At 41.3% G+C, this 14,250-nt stretch overlaps 1 protein-coding gene across 2 annotated transcripts in view; it reads right to left on the reverse strand.

Annotated features, from left to right (window-relative positions):
- SEPTIN9 (septin 9) overlaps nucleotides 1-8,413 on the reverse strand; it is a 302,626-nt gene extending 294,213 nt beyond the window's left edge. Inside the window, exon 1 of one of the 2 annotated variants that reach the window (XM_081937930.1) lies at nucleotides 8,254-8,413. In XM_081937930.1, the coding sequence (XP_081794056.1) occupies nucleotides 8,254-8,272 (19 nt within the window). In that variant the 5' untranslated portion in view covers nucleotides 8,273-8,413. Of the gene's footprint in view, nucleotides 1-8,250 lie in introns of both variants that reach the window. The other variant, XM_081937932.1, reaches the window with a different exon arrangement.
- Nucleotides 8,414-14,250: the final 5,837 nt, after the last annotated feature.

The raw sequence follows: 14,250 nt of genomic DNA on the forward strand, positions 1-14,250 counted from the left end.
CGCAGTTCCGGGATGGCAGGAATGGGATATTCTTTTTTTTGCCAGTACAGGGGCATAGTCCAGCCCCGTGCAATCTCCCCACTAACCCACTGACCTCAGAACACTCTGTTGGACAGCCTCTCTTTCGTGTTCTGTTTCTGGCTGCAGACGCATCCGGGCAGGTGCTGTGCCCCCAGAGCATTCACATGGCAGTGGTGTGTGAGCTGCTGACCATCCCAGGGCCCGCCTGGTTTCTTTTGGAGGGGACAGGCAGATGGGCAGCATTCCCCCCCACCTCCCTGGCCAGGCAAAGGAAGTGGGTGGGAAGGCAAGCATGGTGTGGATGGGCGGGGGGAACGAGCAGGAGGGGCAAGCTAGGGGAGGGAGCATTCCGGTACTGGGCCTCTGGAAGAAGGGGTACGGGAAGGCACGCTAAATTTCACCAACCAGTACGCCCGTACCGGTGTGTACCAGATGAAACCCACCCCTGCTTCAGAGAATATGAAAAGTTTCAATTATAGTTCTTCAATTGTTTGAGGCATATTTTCTGAAACCATCTATTACTGGAATCCCCAAGTGGAAGGTTACAAGTTGCAGCTAGCTATTCTGCACATAGAATTTATGTTCTGCCATTAAAGCAGAATAATCTCAAAGAATATGAGACATTCTCTGTCCTAAAGGATCCTTTATTAAAAGTAACTGGATATACGTAGTAATCAACTGAACAAATGTTTAATTATCTCAAATAAACAATGAACAGTTTTGTAGAGATGATCTGGTTTCCCAAGAATAGTGTTTAATTACTCTACACTGGCAAGAGTCTTCAAAGTTATAAGTGTAATAAGTTAAATAAATAAAATATTTACTGATGATGTAGTATAAGTGCTAAAAGCATGGTAGTCATAGAGATATAATACAGAAAAGGAACTTGATTCCTTGCAGGCTAATGTTTTGAATTATTCTTTTTTCAGTTAAAAATATTCATTACTCATAAATATACTTTTCTTATCATACTTTTCTTTTTAAACTCAGTATAGATGTAAAATATTAAGTTTAAAGGAAATCATGGTCTAACTACCAAACTTGCTTCATATTCAGAGATGCTAAAGCCTTTTGGGATCGTATACCCCAAAAAGTCTTAATATATTGCTTCTGTTGATATTAGTGATATTACTATTTACCACTGATGTACGTAATTAGTGGACCAGCTGTCCTTTTCCAAAACTCCATTCAAATCCTACACTGTGACATTCAGTTCTGATTTCCCCATATATGAACTTCAGATATAGCTTAGTAGATCTGGAAAAGTCAGTAAAGTTGTTTGGAAAAATATTGTTATTTGTTAGATTGTTGAAAAGCCTAGTTACATCTAGCTTCAATAATATAATGCACAGAATTAGCATTATATTTATCCAGGAAAAATGAACATACTCAACCAAAGTGGTTCTGTTTTCACATTGAATAGGGTACAGTTATTGGTATATACCAAACCAGCTCCTATTTACCTCCAAAATAGTTAATAGCATTGTCAAGACAAAGATTGCTTGCTACTCTTTTTATTACTTTGCTGGTTTTGGAGAACAGAATTTGGACCAGCCTTTCCCACTACAGGTATGCTGCATTTGCCTTCTGAAATTCACTTTTGGCCAGTGAAAAGTAGTTTTAGTGTCACCTTTCTAGAGGCCAACAGAATGGGGAATGTCTCTGCCAGTAATTCAATGTACAAGGTGCAGGTTTTATATAAAGTATGTCACTTCTGGGACAGTACATACAGTAAATGGCCATCCTGTATAAAAGAATGCCTTGATTGGACAAGTCTGTTGCTTGATACAGTTCTTGCAGTTCGTTGTAGTTCCCTAAAGATACTTTTAGGGTTTATGACACATTGGTTTGATTCACATACACATTATGCTAAGCAATTAAACATGGTTGATAAATATGATTCACACAAGACCAGCCCAAATCAAATCAAATCAAACCAAACCAGACTCATTTTAACTTAGTTCAATCTGTAAATTTCCTTTTTAAGTTTCAGAATGAAAGAGTTCTAGGTTTTAGAAGTCTTTCTTCACAAAACTCTGCTTTTCTATTGGGAAATTCTTCTTGGTTTTGGGAATGTATTATGAGATCATCACCCTTTACTGATCATATTACATTCTTCTCTTCTGTAATCTGCAGTCTTTGGATATCCAAAGACCTTCAAAAAGTATTATGTAATGTATTGATAGAAATAGACTCAGAAACAGAATTAATTAAAGATTGTATGATAAAATGGGCACAAAATTTCGAGGAACCAATAATGATGGGAACATGGGAAGAGATTTGGGTAAGAAATGTAAAATTTACACAAGCTCAGAACTTGTGTAATATTTCAGCGTATTTGAAAGATTATTCGGATGAGAAGTACAAGCTGGACTGGAGAAGATGGATTGACTATATTCAAAACAAATACCGGACTAAAAAATTTCAGTTAGCTTATGAATGAAGGCATAAAGGACACTACAATTTATTCAAAGTTAGTTTAATAAAGGGGGAGTTAAAGCACAAGAATAGTAACATGTTAAAATTAGTTAGCTTACGTTAGCGTATGGTTGTTAAATGTTTATACCCTGTACTTTGCTCTGGGTGGTCAGGGGGAGGGAGGGCGGGAAGAGGGAAGGGGTGATAATTGTAAAATTTATTAAAAATTTTAATTAAAAAAAAAGATTTTAAAAAAGTACTATGTAGTGAAGTTTTATTATATCAGCCATTTAAATGGTAAGTCTCCAAGGTAGGTTTCCAACCAATACAACAATGTTCTTTCTGTGATTATAAACTAAGAGGAAAAAACATTAGATATTTATTCAATGGCCACTGGTGCTAGAAGAGCTTAGACTAAGGAACTCGCGAATAGTTTTAAGGATTATGTTATGTTCTCTCTACCAGTCACTTGGATCTTTTTCAGTGGCTGCAATAAGTGATTTATGTGTAGGAGACTTCCCAGGTCAACTACAGTTCAGGATAGATAATATGGATACTCTGGTCCCAGAGAGCTGTAGGAAAAGTTTAGCGTCCTGCTTACTTCTGTGGAATTTTATAGGTACCTTACTAACGTGAAAGAGATTTAATACATCCTATAGCAGGCCTGTCAAACTGGCAGCCCAGATGCATCATGTGCAGGCCGTGCCCACCCCAGCTCTGCAAAGACAAAAAAAAATGTCACGATACGTCACAATACATCACGTGACACACACGAGTTTGACTTTTGCTTTAGTTTTCATCCATTTTAGGACTGAATAAATGTAAAAATCATCTAGACTGAATTTTGGAACTGTTGGCTACAGAGGTCTTTCCGGAATCAGTTTCTCCTTACATGCATGCTATAATTCAAGTGTGTGTAAATGAATCTCTATTTTCATGAAAAGAAATTCAGAGAGGAAACACCTGCTTGAACCTTATTGAACAATAAATGAAGAATGAGAGATGATTCAGAATGGAAGAATTATGATCAGGGGATGGGTTTTGTTTCTCTAATTCTATAGCCCCCCCTAACATCTCTTTTACGTTTTTTTTTAAAGGAAGCAGGCCATAAAATAAGTTACACACTTTTGCATATACAGAGTTGGCCTATGTATAATTGACATCCTTCTTCCTCTAGCAGTGCTTGATTAACACTTTGGCTTACCAGGAAATTGAGAAATATGAAGAGGGAAAATATCTTAAAGAGGCATCACAATATTGAGAGAACATAGGCACTAAGCCCTATTTGCAGTGGTGGGATTAAAAAATGTTAGCAACTGATTCTCTGCCTGGTTGCTGGGTGGGTGTGGCATTGCCTTCTCGTCCTCCTGCACCACAGCGGGTGGAGACATTTTCACCCTCCCAGGCTCCGGAAGCTTTCCCCAAGCTTCCGGGAGGGCAAAAACGGCCTCTCCTGGGCTCTGGAGGCCCCCCGGAAGCCAGAAACAGGCTCATTTTCGGACTTCTAGGGGCCCATTTTTCACTCTCTCAGAGCCTCTGTGTGGGTCCTGCACTTATGTGGCATGATGAATGGGCCGCATGGAGACTCCTGGAGGGGAAGGGAGGGGTGGGCATGACCAGCTGGTCCTTACAACAACCAATTCAGCAAACCAGATGCAAAATTAACATCTGGTTTGCCTGAACCAGTGCAAACCGGCTGAATCTCACCACTGCCTATTTTGCGGTGTAGCAGATGAAGACAAACAGGCAAAGGGAAAGAGGACAATGGAGGGTCACGTGGTTGCTTCTCCTCCCCAATCTCTTCCACCCAGCAGCAGTTGCCCCCAAAAGTTTCCCCTTATCTTCTCAGTCAACCAACGTCTCTCTGTCCACCCTGGATGACTGTTAGATTCAGATGAAACCTCCTCTTCCCTTCCATTCAAAACAGATTCCTGAGTAGGTGCAATGCATTTCGGTAGCTTTTGATGGTAGTGTTCATGGCATCTCTCTGACTTCCTTGGGGGCACTGTTACATAATAATGCTGGTTCTTTCTGTCAGAACATGTTCAGAAGTTGATGCTAGATTGATTATTGCTCTGCCTGCTTTTCAATGGGGAAATTCTGTTCTATCTTATCCCTTATGTTGTTAAAAAAAGGCAAACAATAGCTGAGGGAGATAATTCAAAGCTTTAAAGTGCTCTATACCTTCAAACTCCAAAGAATCAATTAGTATCATGATTAAGAATGTAGCCTAATCATGACAATGGTTGGCCTGAACAAGCTGAAATTAAATCCAAGTAAGAAAAACAAACAAACTAGATTTGGGGATTGAGGTCAAGATCACTCTGAATAGGGTTTCCTTCTTCAGAAAGAGCAAGTTCTCAATTTGGGAGTGAATCTTGACAACCAACTATTTCTGCGTTTGTAGATACTGGTTGTGGTGAAGAATGTATTTGCACATTATTTCATGAGCCACATTATTTTATCTTGAACTGATCCTGGAGGTTGCAAATGATGCAAAATGTGGTGTGCTTAAGCTGCTAACTGATGCAAGAAACAAGGTATGATATGAACATTGAATTATCTGAACTGGCTGCCAATTGCCTACCACTGAAGGTATTGGTGTTGAACGTTATGGCTTAAGAACTGATTATCTTGTGGCATCCCATCTCCCATTAAGAATCTGTCTAATTGCTCAGACGAGCAGAAGAAGCCCTCTTGAGGATGTCCCTAGTGCCACGTGGTGGACAAGTGAGGTTCTTCTCTGGTATGACTTTTGAGCTATAGAAATGTGAACTCCAGGGAGATGTGTTTGCCCCTCATTCTTTCCATTTAGGAAAATGGCAAAAAAAAACCCTCACCATTTGTTTTATCAAGCTTTGCTTTATTGATTTTAATCATAATTATTTTTGATTGTAATATTAATGGTACTGCTGCATTTTGTAGTTTGTAACTTTGTTCATTGCTACAAGGTACCCAGAGGGCTTGCATAAGTAGAAAAGTGAAATACACAGTACATGTTATTATCATATATGGCTTTTGTTAAGCTTCTAAAATGATTGAAGCAGCATAATAGCATGTTACAAATAAATAGGATGATGACATAATGTGAAATTAGGCTGAGGTCCAGCATCAACACCCAATAAATCTGGGAAGCTTCTGGGTTAAACCACAGTTACCCTTGTTTCTTACATTCCACATAACACTTTCTGAGGTATTACCAGAAGTATGAAATACTGGTTCAGCAATTCAGATTTAGCTTCTGGAACAAACTGCAGAAAGAGATCAGAAGAGCTTATTCTACCTAGAAGTTACCTTAATTAGGCTCGTGAAGCACAGATACTATGGTATAATTTTATTTTTATTTTTTTACTGTTTTACGATTCTCTCAATTTGAAACAAAAATGTTTCTGGCCAGCATGCAGAGTTGACTTCCAATGCACATATCAGCCTCATTTTAGCAATTAAAAGAAGAGTTATTACAGTTAGATATAGATATGAAGAAAGAATCCAATTAGTCATGATCTATATTCATCTGGAGAGCTCTAGGCAGGCCCTTTTTCTCCCAACCGATTGAAGCTCGGCCAAAGTACACAGGGGCTGGCTATGCGGAACCACTCTACAAAGGCTCATAGGCACTGTGGAGACGTGAGAGGGGTTAAACAGAGGTTCAAAACAGGCTGCTTGCCAGGAGGTCTAGTCGCCCCTCATGAATGCCCCAAGAGTGGGCTGGTGCCCCAAAGTTAGGCTTATTTCTGAGGGTGGGGATTTTAAGGGACCCAGTTGGTGCTTCAAAACGTGCTGAGGCTCCAAGCAACTGTTTCACTTCTTAAAATTTCCTCTCCCCTATTCCCCTACCCATACACCAAGTACGGCTATTTTGAACCTGGTCCATATTGTTAAAGCTTGGCATATCTTTTAAACCAATGTTTTTTTTTTGTTTATTTCCTGAATCAACAAAATACATAATCAACTTTCCCAGAGTTCTCAACGAAGGAGCAAATCTATGGTCCACATACCTGCTGCCTGGTAAAACATGGCCCTGCGATTCCCAGATTTTGCTGAGTGCCATCTCTCCTATTCTTTCAGACAGAATTCCCCCATCCTCCCTGGGACACTTACAAAGGTCATTCCTTTGTATGTTTGCATTCATCCTTGCTACTCATCCCTTTTATGAAGAGGAGTAGTTATAGCATTCTTACAATTGTCCAGCCTGGGTACACACTGATGTAATGATTTGCATATATAACAATAATACTTAGACTTATACGGGGTTTCCCAGTGCTTTGCAGCCCTCTCTAGGCAGTTTACAGAGTCAGCATATTGCCCCCAACAATCTGGGTCCTCATTTTACCCACCTCAGAAGGATGGAGTCATCCTTGAGCCAGTGATATTCGAACTGCTGAACTTTCTCCGAACAACATATCTATGTTTATTTCATTTCATTAATTCATGCGCATTGTCACTTACCCCTCTTACATTGTAAATCAGTTTTCCTTATGCCATGATTGTCATGAGATAAGTCTACCTGCTGCTCATGTATGCCTTTGATCTAACACTTGATATAGAGGTAGTCCTCAACTTACAACCCACTCATTTAGTGATCATTCAAAGTTGCAGTGGCCCTGAAAAAAGGGACTTATGACCATTTCCCACACTTATGACTGTTGCAGCATCCCTGTGGGCATGTGATCCAAATTCAGACGCTTGGCAACTGACTCATATTTATGATGGTTGCAGTGACTAGGTCACGCGATCACCTTTTGCAACCTTCTGATGAGCAAAGACAATGGGGAAGCCAGATTCACTTAACGTCCGTCTTACTGACTTAACAAGTGCAGTGATTCACTTAACAATTCAGACAGGAAAGGTCATAAAATGGGACAAAAAGTCCCTTAACAACTGTCTTGATTAGCAATAGAAATTTTGATTTCTCAATTGGGGTCGTAAGTCAAGGACTACTTGTACAGTATGTATAACATATAGAGTTAGACATACATATAGAGTAGGAGTGGACTTGATTACCAGGCTAATTCATACTGATTCCAAGTAAAATATTTCCCGCAAACAACAGGAACAGTGTCTTTTTAGCCAGTATGCCACAAGTGCAATCAAATCCTAGTTTTTACCCCAACTATATTTGTTACTCTATGCAAGCTAGGATCTCTGGAAATACTTTCCAAATTTTCACACTGTCATCAGCAAGCCAGCAAGAAAGAGATACCTGCAGAATTTTGACATTCTCTATCTGTTAAATTGTACATTATTTAAACTTTATGCAATACCGCCAGTATGTAAATGTGTCTGCAATCTTATGACAAGTTTCTAGTCCTCAGAGTTACAGAGATCAGCTGCCTCCTGGAAGCTTAAGATCTCAAGGTCTATGATGCATTTTCAATGTATACATGCAACTTATGCACTGCAGAGCCCAAGAGTTAGAAAAGCAAAGAGGATGGCGATGCTGTAATGTATGAAATAATCTGTAAAAGCACTGTGGGAGCCTTGAGTGGCAACACTTGTTGGGCTGGTTTCTAGATAAAATAACTACCATTTTAAATGTCACTTTGTTATATATACCAAAGCTTTTGGCTACCAAAGGCTACGTTTGATCTGTCTATACCTGTACATACACAGATATTTGCCTTTCTATCTGAGAATTTAGCATATGCTTAATTCACTCAGGTTTTTTTTTTATTCCAATGCCCTTCCTCTCCTCTCCCCTGAAACCCACTTGCAACTCTAAAGAGTTGAGCCAATAGAAGACAGGCAGTAGTTTCTCGTTCTGTGCAAAGAATGAGAATATTCCCGAGGAAATATTTTGCTTCTACTCACCAATATATGATGTCTTTTTCATGCTGTCCTTGTCCCAGTTGTTACATAGGAAGGGAAGAAAGTTTCTCCAAGCTGCCCTCCCTTGTAAATAATCCCCAAGGGTGCTCTGAAAGGGACTTGATAATCCTTTGACTGTAGCAGGCAGGGCTCCACAGAGGAAGTGCTCTCCTCTTACAGGTTACATGCAGACCTAATCACAATTGCAGCTGGGCAGGGAATGCATAGCACTCCCATTCATTAGAACACACCTTTTCTAATCCATGGGTTGTTCCAACTAGGCTAAAGCTGAGAGAGGCAGTTCAGGGAAGAGTTCAGCTGCAGGAGAAAATTTCCCCTCTGCAAATAAACCAGCCCTGGCACACACACGCTCCTCTCCCTGCCAGATGGTGCCCCTTTTGTGTGCACTTCGTCCCTCCACCTGAGTTGCCTTGCCCCTTCTCAGCTGTGCTGGCTGCTCAGGTTGGAGGTTGGACTCATTCCAGCAGGCTCCAGTTCAAAGTACATTGGGGCTTGTCTGCCCGTTTACTGTAAACATGACTTCTTTTTCTCCTTGGAAAGGCCCAGAGAAGGCAATTCAATGTGTAAATGTAACAACCCTAAAGGGATGCGGCGACTCAGTGGCTAAGACACTGAGCTTGTCAATCAGAAAGGTTGGCAGTTCAGCAGTTTGAATCCCTAGCGCCGCATAACGGAGTGAGCACCCATTACTTGTCCCAGCTTCTGCCAACCTAGCAGTTCAAAAGCATGTAAAAATGCAAGTAGAAAAATAGGAACCACCTTTGGTGGGAAGGTAACAGCGTTCCATGCACCTTCGGCATTTAGTCATGCCGGCCACATGACCACGGAGACATCTTCGGACAGCGCTGGCTCTTTGGCTTTGAAACGGAGATGAGCACCATCTCCTACAGTCAGGAATGACTAGCACATATGTGTGAGGAGAACCTTTACCTTTACTTATCAAGCTAATTGTTTGTAAGGTTTGTATAAGTGCTGCCATTCATGGCTTGGGAGGGAAATGGAGTACTGACAAACTTGCATTGACATCGCCACAAAATCCCCAGGTAAAAAGAGGCCAGGTAATGGTGTCTGAGTGTTATTCAACATTAGATTGTTTAGCAGACATGAACATTTCATCTGAAAACAAAAGATTTTGGGAGGGGGATAAAAAACAAGAAAGGAGAGAAATGTTCAAATATGTGAGTAGGCAATTGATATTTAGTGAAATGAAATGAAATCCTATATAGTTAGTTAATTAGTTAGTTAGTTAGTTAGTTAGTTAGTTAGTTAGTTTATTAGACTTCTAGACCGCCCCCTCTCCCCGAAGGGACTCGGGGCGGTGTACAGGTACCAAATTAAAACCATACAATCGATAATAAATATAATTAAAATGGGATTAAATAGACCCCTGTACAAGTTTATAAAAATTAAAAACTTAACCTTAAAACCAAACCGTAAAATTTTAAAAATACAAACTGAGGTGGGAAAGCTGGAATTAGGCCAGGCCGGCTAGATGAAACAGGTGGGTTTTGAGCTTCTGGCGGAAGGAGCGGAGGTCCGTGGTCGTTCTAATGTCAGGGGGAAGGTCATTCCAGAGGGTTGGGCCCATCACAGAGAAGGCCCTTCCTCTGGGCGTCGCCCGCTGGCACAGCCTAGTGGACGGCACCCAGAGGAGTCCCTCTCTGTGTGAGCGAATCGGCCGAAGGGATGTGTGGGGCAGGATACGATCCCACAAATAACTAGGTCCTGTGCCATGGAGCGCTTTGAAGATGATAATCAACACCTTGAAATGCACCCGAAAAGCCACAGGCAGCCAGTGCAGCCCGCGCAGGAGAGGTGTTACGTGGGAGTATCTAACGACTCCCGAAACTGCCTGCGCGGCTGCATTCTGAACCAACTGCAGTCTTCGGGTGCATCTCAAGGGGAGCCCCATGTAGAGAGTGTTGCAGTAGTCTAGCCGGGACGTCACAAGTGCATGGGTTACTGTGCGAAGGGCATTCCGGTCCAATAGGGGACGCAATTGGCGCACCAGGTGAACCTGGTGAAACGCCTCCCTTGCCACGGCTGTCACATGGTCATCCATTGACAGCCGGGCATCTAGGAGGACGCCCAAATTGTGTACCCGATCCACGGGGGCCAGATGTTCGCCCCCAATGGCCAGTGATGGAATCAGCTGGTTGAACCGGGGTGCTGGTAGCCACAGCCACTCAGTCTTGGATGGGTTGAGCTTGAGTCTGTTACTTCCCATCCAGATCCGTACGGCTCTGGATATGAATTTTGCTCGCTCTCACTTCTTGGAGCATTGCCACTTGAGAAAGATATATATGTATTTAAGACTAAAGCATGATTAATCTTTGCAGTATGTATCATCAACTGACTTTGCTTTCTATACTTTCTTGCCCTGTCTTGTCAGAGGTAGTTGTGGTAGTTATTGTTTTCTATTTTGTTAGCTGCAAATAACACACTCTACAAGTGTATATGTGTAAGAACACTGTCATTAAGTTAAGTTTTACACAATTTGACTCCATGTCCATGTTGCAGTTTTTTTTTTTTTTGCAACAGTGATTTGCTGTTTCTTTTTTTCTTGATGTCTTTTTAAACTTCCCAGTATATAATATACACATTCTTCCTGGTGGTCTCCCATCTAAGTACTGAATAGGTCTGACCTAGTTAATTTTTCATAATGCAAGCTTAAATTCTGGTATAGCTTGCTACATACCAGTAAATCATAATGTAAAGTCATAATAGTATCCACAGATTTTTGATAGTAAGCAGCCTATATAATTATGAAAAGTTCCTCTTTCTATTTTTGTCAGAGAAAGGGATACACTTATTATTTGCCTTCCATAAATCCATTGAAATTGGTAAGGTACCATTTAGGAGCAGCTATTTTATATCCCTATGCCACAAATGAAGGAAGGGGTGTCAAATACAAGATGTGGTCGGATCTGGCCCGAGGGGGCCATCCTGGAAAATGTAAGGGACCGGCCCACGTGGCTTCGGCCAGGTCTACCCAATGTGAAGAGGAAATATCAGCCCAGCATGGCTTTGGCCTGGTCTACCAAATGTGAAGACGAAACATACCAGCAGTTTGGCAAGTGGCGTCAAGCTGACCATGCACACCTAGTTGGACACACCCAGTGAATGGCGTCAAGCTGGCCACACCCACCCAGATGGCCACACCCACCCCATTTCCTGAGGTCAACGACAGCCCTGATGAGGCCCTCAATGAAATTGAGTTTGACACCCCTGCTCTAGAATAAATAAATAACAATTTCTTATCAGCATCAGTGAGAATGCATGTAGCTCATGAATCAGAGGAGAATTCTCAAGAAATGGACTTCAGTCATGAAGCCACAGACAGTCCACCAGCAAAATGCTAGAATCTCACCCCACCTTGTTTTGTATTCCAAAACAGGCAGCAAAAAAGGTTATCAGATCTCCGGGCAGACAATCAAGGTCCGTAGCCTGCTGACAGAGCTGTACCAAATGAAAGCAAAATAGGGCAGGTGCACCCAGTGTCAACAATGGGCTAATGCAGGCAACTGCTTGAGGCCCTCAAAAGTTCATCAAGTCCACTGAGTTGAAATGTACTCAGTGTCTCTCTGATCACCCCTGTTTCCTAGCCGTTGTGATATTAATAAAGAGAAATTAAAAAGGGAGACGGAGTGGAAGTGAGAGGTTGACACCCTCAGACTGGAAAAGCCCACAAAACCATCCCATAACTTTGTAAAAAGGATTTCAGCAAGTGGCATACAACATTTGCCACTGTGACTTTTTGCGCTTATTGTGCAGAAACATTATTCTAGAGGAGCTTCATAAACCTTGGCAAAGGTTGCCAATCAGGGCTTATGACACGCCCATGGACATATTTTGCCATCAGTTATAAGCAGGCTTCTATAACATCTCTCTAGAGCAGACAGGGGGGGTCAAACTGGTGGCCCACTGGCCAGATGCATCACACGCAGGCCACGCCCACCCAAGCTTCGCGAAAGGGAAAAAACTCACTTCTCATTGAAGAAGCTTCTTCAGTTCTGTTAGCACAGAGTGTGTGCTAATGACTAGATGACTGCAAGGAATATAAATCCTTCCATTTTCCACCATCCAGTCAGAACTGAAAAAGCTTCTTCAATGAGAAGCAAAATGTCTTCAAGGAAAAAAAACAAAGAAAGTCCAGTTGCCTTTTGAAAAAGCACCTTTGGGATTCCAAATATTAGTACCCTTCCCCAAGCCTGCCCAGAGTCTCACATTTACGTAACCTAAACACAGTCCCACAAATGCAATATTTCTGAGGATGAATTATTTTCTAAGTGCAATGGACAGTAGGCTTGTTCCATTGCTACTGTGGCCTGGCGTATTTCTTCCACTCTGGGAGCCAAAAAAGAAAAAGAAAGGATGCAAAAATGTCAAAAAGGATTTAAAAAATAAAAAAAATAGGGAGGCCACAGATTTTTTTTTTCTGCTGGTTCAGAATGATTCGGAGACCAGCACTTCTTTTGCATGGGCAAGTTAATGCTTCATAAAATGCACATTTCAGAAACCCTCAGTAGGCAGAAAGTTATATAACTTTGTCTCCTAATTTTGCAAGATTAGTGAGGGAATATATAGTTCATTAAAGAAAGGGGGATTTGGAGCAATAGCAGGAGCCAGGTGGAGTGTAGTCATGCCAAACAGCTCAGGTCAGCCCAGAAAAATGCACAAAATATGCCAGCTGGGTGAGGGCTTTTTCTGAGAGCACCCTCCATTTTCCTAAGGTTGGAATTTCTGTCCACAACTTTTTAAAGAAAAGCAGATCTCTGTGGGAGCTTGGGGGTTTTTGGTCAGGTCAGCCTGCTTTTGAGACGTGCTTTCCATTGTATCACGAGAGGCAAAAAATCTAACCAGTAAAATGCTTGTTTTGTTTTGCTTAGTTTCATTTTTAATGTGATGTAATCTGTTACCTCCTCCGTGCATGTATGTCCGTGCATGTATGTCTTTGTATATGTGTGTATTTGGATGTCTATGTGTTTGCACATGTTTTATGTTTTATATGTTTTATTGTACGCCGCCCCGAGTCCTGTCTGGAGAGGGAGCGGCTAATAAATTCAAATTTTATTATTATTATTATTAATGGAACTAAATTTTTGCTTCTGGTTAATTGTCACTCTTTAAGGAGCTATTGAAAAGATTCATAAGTAAGGCCATTTAACATTATTGTGGTCCTTTGTCAAAGCACAAAGTAACAGTTTAACTGTAACACTTTAGCATATCTGCAGTACAGAAGATTTATATGTATACAGTATGTATATGTGTATGTATGTGCATACAGTCTGCACTACCTAAAGCTTTCAGAGGCCAGGTGTAACCTGATTTAGAAGAACTAGAGGGAGCCAATTTGGTATAGTGGTGAAGGTGCTGAGTAGAAACTCGGAGATTGTGAGTTCTAGTCCTGCTTAGACATGAAAACCAGTTGGGTGACTTTGGGCCAGTCATTCTCTCTCAGCCCAGTTCACCTCACAGTGTGGTTGTTGTGGGGAAAATAGGAAGATAAAGGAGTATTATGTATGTCTCCTGTCTTGAGTTACTTATAAATTAATAAAGGTAGAATAAAAATCTACTAAACAAATTATCCCACATTTGTCTGCATGGCAAGCTGTGATGCAGCATGATCTATGTAAAAAAGGGAACTCTTCATATGCCTCTGGAAAGAAAAAGCCAATTAAGAAGACAGAGAGTTCACTGCTGGGATATTTGGGTGTCTGAAGTTGCAGCACAGCTTTCAGGTACCGCCTGAAATCAGGTGCTCAAAATCAGAAAACCTGAAAAGAAGTATGTCTTCCTGGTTCAGAATCTTCTGAATGGTACCCAAATTTCCACTATCCAGCTTTTCTGTTTCATGTTTGGCCATCTCTCTGGGCTTCTCTCCAATATGCCTTTCCTATTAAATATACAAAAGATGAGAGGATACCAGGTGGTACCAGTTAACCTCAGACTTCCATTAGGTTGATCTGAAGTGGAAGTGGA

This window comes from Natrix helvetica (assembly GCF_964273705.1).
Source record: "Natrix helvetica genome assembly, chromosome: 1".
NCBI lineage: Eukaryota > Metazoa > Chordata > Lepidosauria > Squamata > Natricidae > Natrix > Natrix helvetica.